Source organism: Bubalus kerabau, chromosome 8, assembly GCF_029407905.1.
Source record: "Bubalus kerabau isolate K-KA32 ecotype Philippines breed swamp buffalo chromosome 8, PCC_UOA_SB_1v2, whole genome shotgun sequence".
NCBI lineage: Eukaryota > Metazoa > Chordata > Mammalia > Artiodactyla > Bovidae > Bubalus > Bubalus kerabau.
This window is the reverse complement of record NC_073631.1, coordinates 46,870,305-46,889,641: the sequence shown is the minus strand read 5'-3', so window position 1 is coordinate 46,889,641 and position 19,337 is coordinate 46,870,305. Positions and strand designations below refer to the sequence as shown.

The following is a 19,337-nucleotide window of genomic DNA, read 5'->3' as shown; positions in this document are numbered from 1 at the left end:
GTCTGTGTCTGTAAACCGACTTTACTGAAGAACTGGGACACCAGTGTGAGAGGATACGGTAAAGAAATGCAAAGGAATTCAAATTAAGTATCAGACAAGTAGAGTTGTTAGGACCACCCCACCACTGGGAACAGTCCCCAGGTGTATTGGCCCATGCAGCACCCAGCCTAGCTCGTTTCACAGCCTTGTCTTTCCATCCTTCACCCGCCACCATCTCCCTTCCACAGCCTCACCATTCCAGATTGCCCCCCAGGGGCAATCTTAGTTCTAAACCAAAGAACAGTTGAATAGAAAGCTTCCCTTTAGTCTTCAGACTGCATCTAATTATTTAATTGTATACTCAGCACTAATCGCTTGGTGCTTTGAAGGATATGATGTGCAATTCTGAACTTCAGGCAAGCCCCAGCCATGCAGTGCCAGACCCCTGTCATGTCCTGTTGTTTGTTATAGTGACAGTGTTTTATGGTCTTTTTTTCTTCCTCCCCCAATCTTCCTCTTTTTTGTATCATTTTCAGAATTCTCTTAAGGTTTGACTTTTTTGGTTTCTTGAAACAGTTTTTAATTGTCCAACAGTCTAATCCAAGGATTGTCATGAGTCACATTTTCCTGCAATATTTTACTTATAATGATAGCCTCTTTTTAGGGTTCTCAGAAGTCATGTGAACTATTTTAGGACATAAGAACACCATTTTATATAGAAAAAGGAAACAGTTTTTCTTCAAGCCCATGGGAAAATAAGATCAATCAAGGTACCACTTTGATAAGCAAGTACCATATATTTTTTCCTATTTAATTCCCTAATTAACCATGGAGACATTAAATATTATTAATAACAAATACAACAAATGCTTAATTACACATATAAGGATAATTTAACTCCATTTAAAGGGTAATTAGGAAGTGTGGAGAGAAAGAAAAAAATATTCATGTCACCATTTGAAATTCTTTTTTGTTGGGAGGACAAGAATAAATTAAAAATTTTAAATTCTACCTATATCACTCTTGGACATGTTGTCAAGTACTCTAAATGTATTATCTCTTTTAATGGATCAATCCCATGAGTTTGGGATTATTTTCCCATTTGACAGTTGAGGAAACTAAGGTTTAGAGAAGATAAATGATTTGCCTGAGATCATACAGATTTTCAGTAGAAAAGCTAAAAGTGATGACTCTTGGTTTTTACTGTGTTCAACATCTCTCCCTATAAAACGGCTAGGTTTAGCTGCCACTCCTGCTTGGGAGTTTCTGTATTTCTTCATCTACCTCCAAAGTCTCAAGGTCAACAAATATAGCTGATACATGAAACAACATATTGGGTGTTTACCAAAAAAAATACAAATAGTTCAGGCTATTCCTCACAGACTGTACGCTGTGTTCACCTAGTAATAAGAACTTCACTCTTCTCTGGTAGGCCATTAAGCCTATTGCCAGCAAAGGGATTTACACTGGAGGCCAGTGTGTTGTGGGCCCTGTACCAGTATGCAATAAAGAGATCAAGTGTGTATAGTCAGAGCTCTGCAGCTACACAGTATCTCATGAATATAACACAAACGGGAAGTAATAAAAGGACTGGTTATCAAGTCTTTCTTTTTTGGTGCCCCAGAAATCACCATCTTGCTTTGTATTAATAGAGTCAATTAACAGGCATCTTCCTCATGGTACCATGAGTGAGAAGAAACACTGTCTCACCCCGAGTCCCAGCTGAAGGGTTGTTAAGAATTCCCTTCCAACTTTGCCTGGAAGGACCCTAAAGACCCTGGGCTATGTGACTTTAAGATTTACTGAGCAAAGTTAATGTTTCTTTCTTGTTTAATAGTTTTCACAGTGTACAGACAAAATAAAAGACCTGGAGAAAAAGTTTATAAACCCTGAGGGTGAGAACAGAACACGCTTACTTCCAGGGAAAGATATGACTGAGGAAGAAATGATCAAAAAAATGGATGAGGTAAATGTCTTTTCTTAAAATAGCATCTGTTATCCCCTTGTTGATCAGTGTCACAGATATCTGTGGTACTGTTTCATGTTATGCAGATTAATCCCTCATGATTCTAGTCACTAATATAGTCCTTTCATTGTAATTTAGTAACAAAATCTAAGCTTGACTTTAGATGTTGCCAAAAGAAGCAAAATTTGAGTGCTTTCAAGATACCCATCTCCATCTCACAGCCCATAGGAGCAATTTTGGCATCTTAAATGACTTAGTCTTCCTGATGGGAGCGTATCAGAGGAATGACAATATGGGAGCTAGATGGAGCCGAGAGGTCCATTGTTTGCCATGGGGAGAAAGAACTCCATAGCGCATGTGAGGGGAGGGGATGGAGGAGGTTGGAGAGGGTAAGTCTGGACTTTGTCCAGTTCTAAAGATTTTCTGGAGTTATGAAGGCAAGGGGTTTTCATTGGGGAAAGGGGGGAATAGTACTCTAATTAGGAAAGATTTTGACTTGCATGACTTTTTTTCTCCCTTTGAAATTATTTTTAACTGTAGCTGGAACTACAGCTGGCCAAGAAGGAGGAGAAGTTGCTGGAGAAGGATTTCATCTATGAACAGGTCTCCCGGCTCACAGACAGGCTCTACAGCAAGACGCAGGCCTGCAAGCAGGACACGCTACTCTTAGCCAAGAAGGTCTGCCAAGTCCCTGCCCTCTCCCTTCTGCCCTTCCTCCTCTATCACCCTCCATTTTCCATAGATGGCTTCATTTACTGAAAAAGCCCTGGAGAGGTTAGGCTTTATGACCAGAGAAATACAAAGAATTAAAATTTATACTGTAAAGATGACTCTTAGAAAATTGCCCAAGGTTAAGTTTCAGTCTTGTTTCCCTGAAGGAATTCTCATTATAATGGGAAATTCTAAGCCTTTCAATGACAGTACACAAATTTCACTTAACAGAGTACATACTCAAAAATGACCATCATTATCTTCATATTTCATGTGCCATGTTAAATCCTTTCTACTTCCTTATAAAGGGAGGGCCTCACTTATCCAGCGGTTTGCATGGGAATTGCCTAAATCCAGAAGCAGCCAGATCCCAGCAATAGTGTTGTTTAGAGTCTAAGTCGTGTCTGACTCTTTTGCAAGCCCATGGATTGTAGCCTGCTAAGTTCCTCTGTCTGTGGGATTTCCCAGGCAAGAATACTGGAGTAGCTTGCCATTTCCTTCTCCAGGGGAATTTTCCTGACCCAGGGATTGAACCCACGTCTCCTATATTGGCAGGCAGATTCTTTACCACTTAGCCACCAGGGAAGCCCCCCAGAATGGAAGGGAACCATTAAAGAGAAGCAATCACACAACACCACAGGGTGGAGCTGCCACCAGGCCCCACTAGTGAGGAAAGGCCAGTAACACTGAGCTTCCTAATTCCCTAAGCCTAACACACCAGGGCTTCTGATCCAAAGCTTAGGGGTCAGGCAGAGACTCTGGAAGCTATACCAAGAGGAGCGAGGCTGGTGATTAGGATGCAGCAGGACTTTGCACAGTCTGGAGTCAGAGGGTCTGCTGCCTGCCTGGTCTCCCCAGCCCCTTGGAGAATCCTTCTGTGACAGCTCAGGGTTTTATTCAGTCTGCAACAGTTACTTGAGCTGCTGTGTGCAAAAGGGGAAAGGACTCAATGTCCACACATTGCAAAAGGGAGGAAGTAGTTAAGAAGATACCACAGATAACAGTAACACCATGCCTCCCACTGTGGGCTCCTGAGGGCAGTGGTTCTTTCTTATTCTTAGTTTTCCGGATGCCTCGCGTGTACTAACCTCTAGAAAAACATTTATTGAATAAGTTGACAGTTTTGTTTGAGAAACAGTTCTGGCACACTACATTATTGTAAATCTGAAGCCTTCTTGGCCTCTTTTATGAGTGCAGCACTTGTGCAAATCTCAGCTTTGCCTCATAAAATAAGAAACCTTAAGAAACTTTTTTAAGCTCATAAACAGCCTAAATTAGCATATCTGGAGTTTCTTTAAATGTTGCCTTCCTTTCTTTTGGAAAATGAATTTCCCTTTCTGTGGGGGAAGTTGGTGTTGCTGAGGGCTGGCTTGTCAAAGCTGATGGCAGTCTCTCTGGTAGTCAACTGGAAAGCCAGAGTAACACAAATAGGAGCCGTCGAGACCATACACTTGGCCAGGAAGGTTCCAACAGAACTGAGTCCTTTCCTCATGATTTATTTCCCCTTTCCTTTCCCTACCTTCCATGCTCTCTACCTGGCTTTCATCCTCCTCCATTTAAAATTACCTCTTCATAGTAGGCAGAGTTGGAAGAGAAGACATTCAGATCCCAGATCTGTGATTTACCAACACTAGCAAGTGATCTTGAGAAATATACATAATCTTAAAACTCAGTTTACTGATCTGTGAAATGGGTGTGATATCAGCTAACGTGGTGGCAAGCGTCACATAGTCAAGCAGAAATGGCTGGCCCCTTGCAGGTGCTCAGCAAGGTTGCATAGCTCATCTCTCATCTCTCCTGGAGAGCTTATGGCTCCTCTTACAAGTTTCCCAAATGAACAGAAAATGGGAAATTTCCTCAAAGACTTAGAGAACCCAGAATAACACCATCCTTTTTTTTTTTTTTTAATGGAGGAGAAGAGAAGTTGGTTACTTATACACACACTCAAGTGTGCAATGGCTGATTAATTAATGACATTTAAAAGAGATAACGACTCATCATTGAAGCTTTGAATGCCTATCATTTTTATTCAAATTATGCTTCCTGAAAATTAGTGCAGCATAGAAGAGTTATAAAAATTTATATTCCCAGACTTCCCTGATGGTCCAGTGGTTAAGAATCTGCCTGCCACTATAGGGGACATGGGTTCAGTCTCTGGTCTGGGAAGACTCTACATTCCAGGGGGCAACTAAGCCTGTGCGCCACAACTACTGAAGCCTGCCTGCCCTTGTTCCACAACAGAGAAAGCACCACAGTGAGAAGCCCGTGCAGCACAACCGGAGAGTAGCCCCGTTCGCTGCAACCAGAGAACGCCTGCACGCAGCAACGAAGACCCAGTGCAACCAAAACAAAATTATATGCCCTATCCCATTAAAGAGACAAAGTTTGCACATAATAATTCATCATTATATTTTCAGAGGAAAGTTAAATCACCAGCAGCAATGTTTCTGTAAGCAAATGTACAGATAGACCAGTATATACTCTCGGGAAGAAAGCGTTTTGAGGTAGGGTGTAGCTTTTGGAAGCTCATTTTGTGTCTCAGTTTTGAACCTTGGTTTGAACCTTGGTTCAAAGGACTGAGCAATTAGACTAAGAACGTATTAATTCCTTCATTCAACAAACATTCAGTTTTAATTTTGCCTCCTATATTCTAAGCACTGGGGCATTATGAGTAAAACAAATAGACCTTGTCCCCATGAAGAATACGTTCCTGTGGGATGACAGGCTATACCCAAATACATTTATACTATGTCAGTAGTGAAAGGATATGAAGAAATACTAAGGCAAAGTAATACAACAGTGAGTGCTTGCAGGTGGAAGGAGTCATCTCTTACTGCCCCACCAGGGCTAAGGCCACACTGAAAGGCCATGTGGTGGGCCAGAAAGCTTATAGGAACCACCAATTCCAACTTTTACTTCTTTTCTGTCCTTTAAAATCAAAATTTCCACTTAGTCTTATCTTTTAATTCTTTGATTCTTTAATTCAATGATAAATAGCTTATATGAAAAGGTAAGTACATGTATGTAAACACACACAACTAGGGATATTACATTTCAAATTACTGTCCAGATGGTCCAGTTCAGCTCATGCTTATGACCTCATAATGATGACCTCATAATGATGCATCAATAAAACACACATGTTGAAGGGTAATAGCTTCTATTAAAAATAGTCACAGATGCTGATTATCTTATTTAAGCCAGTGTTAATACACTGTAACTAATACAGTTCCATTCTATCAGATTCTCCCTCCTGGATAAGTAGCAAACTAGTAAGAAGGCAAAATCAGGTCAAAACTTAGACATCAAGAATATCCTTTCCCTTGTTCTTACCACGTCTTAAATATGGAGACACTAAACTATTCCCCTCAATTCTACCTACCTGGAAATCCATTGACTAGATGAACAGATCTCTTTCTTTTCCCTCCTCCTTGTCCTTATTTCACAGCCAGAGTGTTGGGCTGAATCTCTGAGGTCTCTGTGAATTTCCACTTAACCTCTCCCTTCTTCAGGCAAGAATGTCACCCACTGTCACAGACACCCAGTAGCCTGTCTTCATGGAGTGTATACATAGGCTAAGCCTTGGGCTTTTTACTCCTAGATGAATGGCTACCAGAAAAAGATCAAAGATGCTACTGAAAAAATGATGGCTCTTGTTGCTGAGCTGTCCATGAAACAAGCTATGGCCATTGAACTCCAAAAGGAAGTCAAGGAGAAGGAAGAGTTCATCTTCACTTGCAATTCCAGGATGGAAAAGGGTCTTCCCCTCAATAAAGAGATTGAGAGAGAATGGTTGAAAGTACTTCGAGATGAAGAAATGTATGCCATGGCCATCGCTGAAAAGTCTCGGGTAAGCTATGGCTTCTTTATTTTCTACATTGCATTTGTAAAGTGTGCCAGGAAGGGCTGTTTCAGGGGTTGTCAATCTCCCAAAATACATGAAATTTTTCTACTCCACAGCACACAGAGTCCCAACAACTCATTAGAGAGAAGTTTTGCTTTTTTTAAGCTATTATGTAGGTAGTCAAAGTACAACAGTGCAAAGCGTCAGAATATTCCCTGGAGAACATTTGGCAAGCACCAAGTCCCACGCCAGGGCCTCCCTCTAGCATGGCAATGACCATGCTGGCATTGGTTTTATCTTAGATCTCTAGTCTCTGTCTTTGCAGCCTTGCTCAGACCATACCTTACTCTTCGATGTCCATCTGCTGTGGCCACCACAGCATATTGTGAGGCCCCAAGCATATGCTCATCACAGGTTTCTGAAGACTCTACATTTGGTGCAAAAGCGATGACTCCAGTGCCACCCTTCTTCTCCCACCAATGACCTAACTCTATCACTGACCCCACTTAGGAGCTGTGTGTCCAGTTCTTTTTCCTACTCCCATGATTTTTCAATAATCTTAGAGTGGAATTAGGCATCTCTTTCAAAAGAGACCTACAACTTACTCTTGACTATGGGGCAGACATCCCCAGAAGATCACTATTCACTCTCTAAGCCAAGAAAAAAGTGTATTCCAAACACATACTAAGAATTCTGGAAAATAGGGTCTGATTTATCATTCTCACACTCACTGCCTAGGATTGTATTTTTGAAGGCATTCAGATTTTTACCTGTGGTGTCCCAGCTGTCATTTACCTGTCTCCATTTCCGCCCCCCACCCCAAGTTCTTTTTAATGCTATAAGAGATTCCTGTTGTCCAGAAACACAGGCAGAATCTTGAGGCTCAAAGCAAGCTGCTGACCACTTTCCTCTAATTCTATTTTACTCTTCCTTTGTACCATTTGCTCACCAATGACCTACCAAAGGAAATAGATTATCCTGCCTTTGTCACAGACATGGAAATAACTAGTGCTTAATGTAAGATACTAAGTTTGGAATGTGGTGACTTTAGGCCCTATCAACCAGTTTATGGTAGACCCTAAACCTCAGGAACAGAGTGATGCTTGAGCAACATGGGTCATTCTAGTGAGAGGAAACGTGTGTGGGGGTGTGTATGTTTGGTGACTCTACCCTCACACCCTTTTGTCCCTTGGAATATTGGCCAGCATAGCCAACGGGTGCTCAGACCCAGCTGTGTCTGATGGGCCCTGGGGATGAAGTGACTTAACCACTGTTTTCAAAAACTGAAAAGGATAAATCATTCTTTGCAGGAGTTCTTGGAAGCTGAAACTCGCCAGCTGCCCAATGGTGTTTACACAACTGCGGAGCAGCGTCCAAATGCCTACATCCCAGAGGCAGAGGCCACTCTTCCTCTGCCAAAACCGTATGGCGCTCTGGCTCCTTTCAAACCCAGTGAACCTGGGGCCAACATAAGACACATAAGGAAACCTGTTATAAAGCCAATTGAAATCTGAACATGTGAACCAACCCAGGCTTCTGAAGGAGATACTTCAACCAGGCTTCTTCACATCCACAGCTGGAAAATGTCAGCAAACAGCCCTAAATTACAAACAAACACAGTATCCACAATTACCCAACAGACAACAACATATACTTCCTTCCATTCATACTCATCGATTTTTCTTTTTCACTCCATCTCTTGATTACATTTCAGAAATATATAGTAGTCTGAGTGTTATACAAATGCAATAAAAATAAATACTTTTTCAACAAAGTACAGAAATTGGCAGTGGTCTTTATTACAGAAAGAAAAGGAGATCCTGCTCAATATACTCATTTTAAAGAGAAAGAAAAAATGGTTTAAAAGAAAAATATCCCAAGTATCACAGGGGCATAACTCACTTTGTTAAGTAAATAGCTATATTGGAAGTTGATGTTGATAAATCTAAACTGAAAAGCAGTAAGGGACCTTGACTTTTTTAAAGTGACATTATAAGTGATTCTGTTTACAAATAAAGAATCCTTTTGTGCAAAACATTCATGCCCTATTTTACCTTTCTTAAAACTAGATTCTCCACAACATTATAGGCAAATATACTTGTGATTACTTTCTTTTGATGCCAGACCTTTCAGAATTTCAATGAAAATATTTATAACTCTGCATGTGAAAGAGTTGAAACTGAAGCCAGTTTCACTTATTTCATTACTCTATATTGTATTGCACCCAAATATACTTTCATGATTCTGTTTACTTTCTCATATAAAAATACACAAGTAGATTTGAAGCCTGTGGTTTTTCCACTCGTTAATATGCTCAAAACTACTGTCATTTCATATTGATATCAACTACGAATTTAATTTCTCTACTCTGGGAGTGAGAAATATCACATTCGTTTGTTTTGCTAAATCAAACAAAATCTGTGCCAAGCCCCCACCTGATAGACTGGATCTACAGAGAGACTGAATGGGAGTGCCTATAAGTGATGCTGTATAAGCTGTGGTTAATGCCAGAAAATACTGCATACTTACACACAGCTGCTGTGCTGTAGGATCAGTAATTAGGGATTTAAAAAACAAACACATAAGAGGTTTAACAATATCAAAAGGAAAAATAATTTTTAAAAATCAGAATGGTTTGAATGCTTAAATATTACAACAATGCTACAGGTCTGGAGAGTGAGATACCACTGTGCATTGGGGTGGCCAGGGATCAATCACTCAGATGCAACTTTTTATCTGGCCCTTAAGCATAAATAAGATTTTAATAAAGGGAGGGGAAAAATCCAGGTGAGGGAAATAACCTGAGCAAGACTTGGAAGTAAGAAGACAAAAGCCATGCTCCAGGCCCAGTAAGCCAGCGTGGTATGAAGGGAACACCAGTACTAGGGAAGTGTATGAGGCCAGGATATTGGAGATCTTAAATGTCAAGGAGTTTGGAATTTATCCTGTAATAAATGCCAAGTGCTGGAAGGATTATGAGGAAAGTGGTGATAGGATCAAACTAGTGTTTATCTCAAATATGATGAATTAGAAATATCTCAGATGAATTAGACCAGAAAGCAACAGAAACAAGCCTGGTGAGAAAAGGAAAGCATAGGGAATGAAAAATAGTGACCTTATCAGGAGGAAAAATCAGCACCGCCTTGCTGATTTGGCTCCAAGATTTTGAGCCTCGGTGACCATGAAAGATTTAACCAAAACGGGAAATTCTGTAGGAAAGGATAATTTTTAGAATACAATGATGATTTTAGAAAAGCTGAATTATTATACCAGCTAGTGATGTTTGTAATCATTAAAATTTTACAAGTTCACTGAAGGAACAAAAGTAAAGGGTCATGGGCTTTTTTACAGGAAGCAGCTATATTATGGTCGGAATGTCACTGTAGAAGAGAAAGGGGAAAAAAAGAAAAGTGGGAGAACTCATTAGGCTTCATGGGGTTCGGGGAACATGTTCATGGACTCATGATTCTTGACAGGAATGAAATGGCAAAGTTCAAAGAACAAAGGAGGCAGGCTAAAACTTTCAGTGTTTTTTTTAAATGATGCTGCTGCTGCTGCTAAGTCACTTCAGTCGTGTCCGACTCTGTGCGACCCCATAGACGGCAGCCCACTAGGCTCCTCTGTCCCTGGGATTCTCCAGGCAAGAATACTGGAGTGGGTTGCCATTTCCTTCTCCAATACATGAAAGTGAAAAGTGAAAGTGAAGTTGCTCAGTCGTGCCAGACTCTTAGCAACCCCAGGCTCCTCTGTCCATGGGATTTTCCAGGCAAGAGTACTGGAGTGGGGTGCCATCGCCTTCTCCTTTTTAAATGATGAGGTATTGCTAAATCAAACTTTTATAAATATAAAAAAAAACTCTTTACAATATTAAATACAGTTTCATCTGAACCTTCACAAAGACAAATCCTACTCTATGTATGTTCAAATTGTTGTATTCTACAAATTATTCTGTACTGGAATTAATAGATCTCACTTTGTTTAAATTTAGTTTTTAAAAAAAAATCCTCTTTCCCAATAGAGTTTTTCTGCAACTTTATTTTTCTGCTTGTCGCATACTCAATGACACATCTAATTTTTGTTTTTCTAAGCACTGTTCCTACATTTTTGAAGCATATTTTATTTCAGAGTATAACAGAAACTAACTTTTGGCCTATGAGAGTACTAGGAAGATCAGTCACTTGGAAGAATTTACACCATTGCCATTGCAGTGCCAATTGCAATGCCAAGGCCATTGCATACCTCCTTGGACAGGTTGTCATTTCTCTACACTTGACTGCTCATCTGCTGTTCAAAATGGGATAAAGCACAATGGTTTAGTTCTAGCTGAACAAAGTATTAAACTGAACTTCAGAGGGCTCAACAAAGTACTCTGCCTTTGGTTACCAATATAAAATATTGCTAAAGAATTCTCAATGAGAATGGAGCTAATAAGCAAGATTAAAATAGTGGAAGCAAATATAACTATATTTTCTCTTTATAATCCTAAAAGCATTGCAGTGTGTTTCAGAGCTGCTTCCTCTACAAATTTTGCATCCACATTGTCATGTCCTTCAAAAGCATACAGAGCTGAAAGAAAAAACAGAGAAAAGAGTTACTATGAGGTCACAGAACATTTATAATATGGTGCCTACAACTCACTGAAATCATAGTTATTTTATATCCTATTATATTATTATATTAATATAATATTATATATATTAATATATATTATATTATTATTATAACGTATTATTCTGAGAATGCATTGTTAAAATTTATTAATCTTCAGCACCAAGAAAGGCCATTCACACCAACCAAATGGGTTATAACTCTTAATTTTTTTAAAACCTGAAAGGTGGTTATTCCCTTGGTAATTTAGGTAGTAAACTGTATATTGCTAATTAAAACCAAATGCAGTAAGATCCTACTTACCAGTAAGGGACATTTTGGCAAGAAAAGGGTACACAGAAGTAAATAGAGACTGATGGATGTATCAAGGGAAAACAGGCAAATTCTGAGAAACAGAGGAGTGACTTACCTGGATTGGAGGACTCAATGTCTGTCAGGATGTGAATGAAGTAGTTCAGAGGCAGAAATTCTACACTGAATGATGACTTGTCCATTACAGAACTCCAGGGCTAAAAGGGAAACAGCTGTAAAGTCAGTTGATTCTCCAAAAAAGCATGAACTTAAAGTGGTAAGAACTATAAATTGCTGTCCATACTTCAGCACCAAGAAAGGCCATTCATAAAATGGACAAAGAAGCTCCAAAAAACATATAGAAGGGCTCCGCTCCACACAGACTCACCTGTTTGTTGTAGTTCTGAAGCAGTTGCTTTACATGGTTCCGGGAAATTATATTAGAACTAACAGGATGATCCCAAAGTCGACAGATCTTCTGACCTGTAAGCTATTTTTGCAAATTAAAAAAATATGTAGAGGAGGATTTTTAGGGCAGTGAAAATACTCTGTATATACTACAATGAGAGATATCTCCTTATACATTTGTCCAAACTCACAGAATGACCAACACCAAGCATGAACCCTGATGTTATCTATGGACTTCGATGATTATGATGTGTTAGTGTGGGTTCATCCATTGTAGAAGATGGACAATTCTGGTGGGAGCTGTTGATAATGGGAGAGGTCGTGCATGTGTGGGGACAGGGGGTATATAGGAATCTCTGTACCTTCCACACTAAATAAATTTAAGTCAGTAATTAAAAATATGGAAAAAGAGAGAGAGGAGCCTATAGCTCACAGCAATAAATAAATTTATCTTATATCTATTCATAATTTTACAAGCTGTATTCCAGCTAGTTAGTCTAAAAGATGTCATCTTTATAGTTAATGATCTTTGAGAAAGGCCATTTCCTATGAGGTATGCTTCTGAATTTTGAATAAATACTCCCTTAAACGCAACTCTGTGGAAAGCAATTTGTGTACTGATGTTGCCAAACTTTTTTTTTTTAAATGGAGTTCATCTGTTACTCTTCAAAACTGAGTATGTGCATGCCAACCCTAAGTGATATTTTAATATGAAGCTAAAGGTTGTAGGCATGTACTCTGAAAATGTCTTGCCCAAAAATTTCAATTCCCTAAGAGTATAAGGGGGGAAAAAAAAACATGTTCAGAAACCAAACTAAATGTTCAGAGATATTCCCCAGAGAGATCTAGCCATGGAAAATATGCTTTGTTTTCTATTCTTGCCTTTGCTTCAGTAAGCCTGTGAAGGTGAGAAGACGTTACAAAGCAAGATGATTAGGTTCCGAAATGCATCAGACACCCCTTGGTGGGAGGATCATGCTAGAGATATGAGTGTTTAAGGTACGTAAACAGCACAGAGCTGGCCAAGGCTCTCGGGGCCAGGAAGTCCACAGAGTTAGAGGCTCTAAAGACCTTGCAGTGGGATTTCTTAATTTCACAGCATTTCTGACTCAGAGAGCTAATATCCTCCACAAAAACAAGCAGTGTCTGTTTAACCCTTTCGCTCATGTTTCTCATCTTTTCTTCAACCCGGGAATGTTTTCCTGCCATGGCAGGACAACAGTGGGAGGAAATACAGTTCCAGAACCTTCTGACCTCACCTGTATTTAAATTTATCAGTTTAAATGCCAAAAGCATGTGTTTCCCCTCTGCCTCCCCTCAGACTCACAGATGTAAATATTACTGTGGTTTCCTAAGAGGAGAAAATGGTTAAGCATTCTATGTGGTCTGTGCCAAGAAGCACACACACAGCCAGAGGGGCAAGTACTCGGTATGCCCAGCGGGGGCAGCAGACAGAGGGGTGGGGATGGATGGGATTTCTTGGAAAAGGCTGCAGCGTGAAAAATTCAATTGACTTCAACCCAAAAGCAAGTAAATGCTCTTCTTGCGAGAAAAAATTGAAGAAAGTACATGTCAAGGCTTAGAAAATAAAGTATACTTCAGGTTTACCGGAGGAAGCCGCATAATGATGCTGAATTTTAGTTTTTCATTTTTCTCTGTATTGTCCAGATCTACGAGAAAGTTAGAAATTGGCAAACAAAACAAAACAAAACAAAAAGAAAACAAAACAAAACAGAAATCTCCGTTTTAATACCTGAGCAAGTTAATACTTCAGTGCTTCATCCTGATAACACATGTCCCAACCTTGTTTTCCAAGATAAGTCTAACAACGCTATGAAAATATTAGTTTGTGTCTCTATGAATAAAAAAGGGATTTCTTAATGAAGCCGCTGCTACATATCATGGAACAGGGTTCTGAAACAGGCTGCCAGTCACAAAAGCAATTCTGCTAACTTAAAACAGAAGGCACCTTGAGGAATGACAAATACTTCAATATATATTAACAAAACTCATCTATAAAATACCATAGTCGAATAATTTGATAGTTACATTACAGACCTTTTTTCAAGTTCAAATTCCCATAGGTACTGTATATCTCATTTTTCCTTGCATTCCAAGTCTTACTTTGAGAGGACAGTTAATCAGCTGAAAGCAAGCCATTTTATGAGATTTTTCTTGAGAAACAAGCCTTCAGTCTCCTATCCTCAAGTACTCTCATGTACAGAAAAGGAGTCTAATAGTTGTGTGTGGATTGAGAAGCCCTTGAAGGGCTAAGGCACATTGGCCCAAGGATGGTTACGGGAAATGAACTGCACTCAGCAGGCCCAGCTGTGGAATCATGGAGCCCGTCTTCAGCTATAGACTGAAGCCAGAACATTAAACTGTGTGTGGGCCCTTCTGAGTGTGGCAGGGCCTGGAGTGACCACACAGTCGCACACCCACAAAGGCAGCCCTGGGGGTGCTGGGGGCTGGGATGAAGCAAACTCAGAGGCCTTACCTTTCATGAGCCTTGTGACAGCTGCTTCTGTGAGAAGTAATACTCCATGATCAATGTAATGCAACAGGTTATGCAAAGGCAGACAGCGGACGCCAAGGATCATGTGCAGAGTGTGAAAACCTGCGAAGAGAGATCCAGGATGATAAACACGGTCAGTCAGCATCTCCAGCCTCCCAGAGGAAATGAGTCTGGTGATGGCAGTAAAGCACTCAGCTCCCCGCTTGGTGCCTAGAGTCAAATAAATGCTTCTTGAAGACCCTTGAAGATAAGGTCCAAGGTTCCTTCTTTGTATTATCACAACTAAGTATGGTATATAGTAAGTTCCCAGTGAACATGTATTCCCTCCACCTTGTACATCTTCCTAGGCCAAAGTGAAGAAGACTGCATAAAAATGGACTTCTTTTTATACAGTTCTTTTATATAGTTTTTTTTTAAATACTTGTAATAGGTCTATAATTCAATGGTAAAATTGCAAAATAGAAAAATTAACAGAAGAGCTTCAAACTCCACATGCCCAGGCTAAGGCTGATGGCCAGGGACCATTTTATTGAAGGGGAAAATATTTGGACCAGAAGGGAACGCTTTTTAGGACTAATTTCTGGGTATGCCCTGGAGAAAGGCTTTTGGGGTCTCCTTGAACTAAGTCATAGAAAAGAAAAACTAAAATGATATGGTTAGATAGCAAACCTATAGGAATTCAGTAAAAAGGCACTCTCAAATCTAAGTCTCATGGGCAGGGCTACCCTAGTTCTCACAAAGCTAGAGCTCTAAGTCCACTATTAACACTAACCCAGACACACAACATCCATGGGAGAAGAAGATATCAGACTGGAAGAGAACCAGAAAAGCCCTCTTGGATGTCAGGTGAGAGGTGCTTTGAAGGGCTGATGCCATTCCTGACAGTGGAAATGCTGTGAGAGAACGTACAAACTGGAGAAGCAGCAAAAGCCCTGTGGGTCTGAGTAAACAGAGGCCAGAATTATGCTGTGCTGCTTACTAGATACAGGTAAGAAAGCCTTTCTGGTCTCTGTCTCTTCATCCCTCAAATAGAATCACCAGCACCCTTCCTGCAGGGCTGCTGTGAGAACTCAAGCTAGGTCTATGAAGAGCCTGGCACATGGTACAACAACGGTGACTAATACCAGACACATTCTGAGGTCTTTCGTCTATGTACAGGCTCACTTGATTCTCATATAACACCATGGGGTGGGTACTGCTCGATCCTTATTTTATAAATTGGGAAACCAAGATTCATAGGAGCTAAGAAAACTTCCCAGGATCATACAAATAGGAAGTGGCAGGGATGACATTTGAACCCAGGCTGTAGCATTTTAGTCTAGGCTTTTAACCATGTTATCTTGCCTCAATAACTGGCATTAATGGAATAATATGAGCAGAGGCTCAAAGGTGAGAAAGTATGTGGCACATTCAGGAAAGAGTAAACAATCGGTTGGGTTAGAACAGATGTGTAAGAGGAATGGTGGGAGGTAAGGCTGGAAAGGTTAATTTATTCAATAAACAGGCAAAGGGGCTGGGTGTGCAGTGATGAGAACAGGCATGACTGCTGCTCCCGTCCACTTTCCAGTCTAAAGGGAAGACTGACAAATAATCACAAAATAAATATACACTTTTTTAATGACCAGTTCTATGAAGGAAAAGTAAAGGGTGCTCTGAATGTAGGTGTCAGGGATTGAATGCTGAATGACAGCAAGGAATCTGTCATCTAGTAAACTCTGGAGAGGCACTGGAAGCTTTTGAGCAGGATGGCTGGAGGTTCTGAATTTTACTTTCAGAATATTAACATAGCAACAGGCAAAGAATGGGCTTCCCTGATGGCTCAGCAGGTAAAGAATCTGCCTGCAGTGCAGGAGACACAGAAGATGGGGGTTCTATCTCTGGGTCAGGAAGATCCCCTGGAGAAGGAAATGGCAACCCACTCCGGTATTCTTGCTTGGGAAATTCCATGGACAGAGGAGCCTGGTGGACTACAGTCCATGGGGTCACAAAGGGTCGGACACTCTCTGCAGGCAAAGAATGGACAGGAGTGACAGTTTGCTACCAGAGGAATGAAGGCCTGCTGGGAGGCCAGGGCATGAACCTATGCAGGAGGGATCGCGGACACTGATAGTGACAGGGAGGGAAGGGACTGGAGGGGCAATGTGATATGAACTGGCTTGGAAACTGATTAGATGTGGGTGGGGAATGACGAAGATTCACTGACTAGCCTGAAAGGCACACATGACGAAGACATGATGGCCAAAGACAGCTGGGACTTGGATTCAGAGAGGTCATAGAGGTTCTTTCTCCAAGCACATGAATCATGAGCAGAGGGAGACTTGAGTCCCATCACTGGCAACACTGAGGTCAGATAAAGTTCAGACTCTGCCCGCAAGCAAATGTTAATGGGCTAACAATGGGATGAATCTTCCAAATGCCCTGATTCAAAAAAAAAAAAAAAAAGATTCTACTAGCTAATTAGAAACATGAGATTTTTCAAATGGATTTGGACGTCTTCCCAAGATTAAAAAAGTTATGAGATTATTTCTGAAACAGAGTTTATAATAGGCTACTGATCTTATAGTTCTCTGGATTCAAAATCCCTCTCTAGCCCCACATCCATATCCTAAAGATCCCTCACGCCCTTTCATCCTCTTTCCCAAGGGCACAGTCCCAAATTCAACAGCCCGTTCTTGGCTTCTGCTCAGCATGTCAGCTTTAAGCAACAGAGCAAACTGGGCAGAAGAAGGCTTCAGTTCCAAAAGAGAGAGTTCTTCCACCAGCCAACCCTAGTACTCATCCTCTAGGACTCTGAGCCTTCTCCAGGCAGTAAGGGGAACACAGGTCCCTTTTAAATTGTAAATGCTCCAGCTTTAAACTATGACTTCCCTTCTGTGGGCCCCATTCACTTTTTGATCTTTAATTCCAGTTACAAGTGTCTGTACTTGGAACTCAAACAGTTCTCATTAGTCCAGGGGGCCTGGAAAGCAAGTTCATTTACATATGAACACACAAAAATAACCTGCATTTACAAACACACACAATCCAGTGCCACTTCATATTAGAGAAGCATTTCAGAAAAAAAGAGAAAGAGAAACTGCTCTTCCTTACTTGATCCATGGACACCAGCCATTTAAGTCTTACTCATGATAATTCTCAGTCACTATGGGTAACGTTTTTCTGTTTTCTGTTGTTATCCATCTCTGTGAAGAAATGCAATGTTCCGTAGAAAGTGCATTTTTATGATCTCCCAGATAGAATATTATCCCCAGTGAGTCAGTTTTATTTATATATAAAAGGAGCTTAGATATCCATGGTGAACATTCAAACCATACATAACTTGCATGAAATCCTTTCATTCCTTTTAGAGGGTACTTCACAATTCATATTCCATTTAAAACCTGCCATTCTTCTCATGAACCGTCACTTTCAGATCCCTACAAAGTCACAAGAAACTCCTTTTGTGCCTCCACTACAAGCAGATCTTGTAAGATAAGGTATAGGGATAGAGAAAGTATAATGGATTCCAGACTGTATCAGATACTTCACAAATGCCAAGAAGCTGAGATGTGCTGTGGGGATTTTCTGCACCCACAAATAGCCAATGTTTCAATATCAACTAATTCAACTGGAATTAGTTGAATTCAAGAGGCAGCACAGAATAGTAGTTAGAAGCATAGATTTTAGAGCCAAACTCCCTGGATTTGAGTGCTGCTCTGTTGCTTAATAGCTATGTGACTTTAGGCAAGTTAATTCCTTTCTGTGCCTCAATTTCACTATCTATAAAATAGGAATAATATTAAATGAAACCGTATGAAAGTGCCATCTTTGTTGGTCAAAAGCTGATTATATAGAAATAATTTAATGTGGTTCAATTTAAGCTCTTATCACTTAGCATCATTATGAAAATTAAATATGCTAATTTATGTAAAGTACTTAAAACAATACCTGGCACAAAAATGGATACCATATACAGTTAGTGGAAAATAAATGCACAAAGGAGCAAATTAATGAGGAATGGATGGATAGATGTATAGGAAAGAACAAATTAAATAAAATTGGCTAATACCCCACGCCCAAGGAGTGGTGGCTACGCGGGCACAGGAGGGCCTAGAGAAGCTACTCCACGTTCAAGGTTAGGAGGGGCAGCGATGAGGAGATACCCCTCATCCAAGGTAAGGAGCAGCATCTGCGCTTTGCTGGAACAGCCATGAAGAGATACCCCAAGTCCAAGGTAACAGAAACCCAAGTAAGACAGTAGGTATTGCAAGAGGGCATCAGAGGGCAGACACACTGAAACCATAATCACAGAAAACTAGTCAATCTAATCACACGGACCACAGCCTTGTCTAACTCAATGAAACTAAGCCATGCCCTGTGGGGCCACCCAAGACCGGCGGGTCATGGTGGAGAGGTCTGACAGAATGTGGTCCGCTGGAGAAGGGAATGGCAAACCACTTCAGTATTCTGACCTTGAGAACCCCATGAACAGTATGAAAAGGCAAAATGATAGGATACTGAAAGAGGAATGCCCCAGGTCGGTAGGTCCCCAATATGCTACTGGAGATCAGTGGAGAAATAACTCCAGAAAGAATGAAGGGATGGAGCCAAAGCAAAAACAATACCCAGTTGTGGATGTGACTGGTGATAGAAGCAAGGTCCAATGCTGTAAAGAGCAATATTGCATAGGAACCTGGAATGTCAGGTCCATGAATCAAGGCAAATTGGAAGTGGTCAAACAGGAAATGGCAAGAGTGAATGTCGACATTCTAGGAATCAGCAAACTAAAATGGACTGGAATGGGTGAATTTAACTCAGATGACCATTATATCTACTACTATGGGCAGGAATCCCTTAGAAGAAATGGAGTAGCCATCATGGTCAACAAAAGAGTCCGAAATGCAGCACTTGGATGCAGTCTCAAAAACGACAGAATGATCTCTGTTCGTTTCCAAGGCAAACCATTCAATATCACAGTAATCCAAATCTATGCCCCAACCAGTAACACTGAAGAAGCTGAAGTTGAACGGTTCTAT

The 19,337-nt window shown here is 40.6% G+C and overlaps 2 protein-coding genes across 2 annotated transcripts in view; one reads left to right on the top strand and one right to left on the bottom strand.

Moving 5' to 3' along the window:
- CCDC146 (coiled-coil domain containing 146) overlaps positions 1-8,535 on the top strand; it is a 107,892-nt gene extending 99,357 nt beyond the window's left edge. Inside the window, exons 15-18 of the mRNA XM_055589639.1 lie at positions 1,817-1,945; positions 2,486-2,623; positions 6,258-6,506; positions 7,811-8,535. Of these exons, the coding sequence (XP_055445614.1) occupies positions 1,817-1,945; positions 2,486-2,623; positions 6,258-6,506; positions 7,811-8,014 (720 nt within the window). The 3' untranslated portion in view covers positions 8,015-8,535. The remainder of the gene's footprint in view (positions 1-1,816; positions 1,946-2,485; positions 2,624-6,257; positions 6,507-7,810) is intronic.
- A 983-nt stretch (positions 8,536-9,518) lies between these two features.
- The window catches only part of GSAP (gamma-secretase activating protein), a 98,174-nt gene continuing 88,355 nt past the window's right edge, over positions 9,519-19,337 (bottom strand). Inside the window, exons 27-31 of the mRNA XM_055590160.1 lie at positions 14,305-14,424; positions 13,416-13,477; positions 11,788-11,889; positions 11,518-11,617; positions 9,519-11,066 (exon numbers count right to left, since the gene is read on the bottom strand). Of these exons, the coding sequence (XP_055446135.1) occupies positions 10,975-11,066; positions 11,518-11,617; positions 11,788-11,889; positions 13,416-13,477; positions 14,305-14,424 (476 nt within the window). The 3' untranslated portion in view covers positions 9,519-10,974. The remainder of the gene's footprint in view (positions 11,067-11,517; positions 11,618-11,787; positions 11,890-13,415; positions 13,478-14,304; positions 14,425-19,337) is intronic.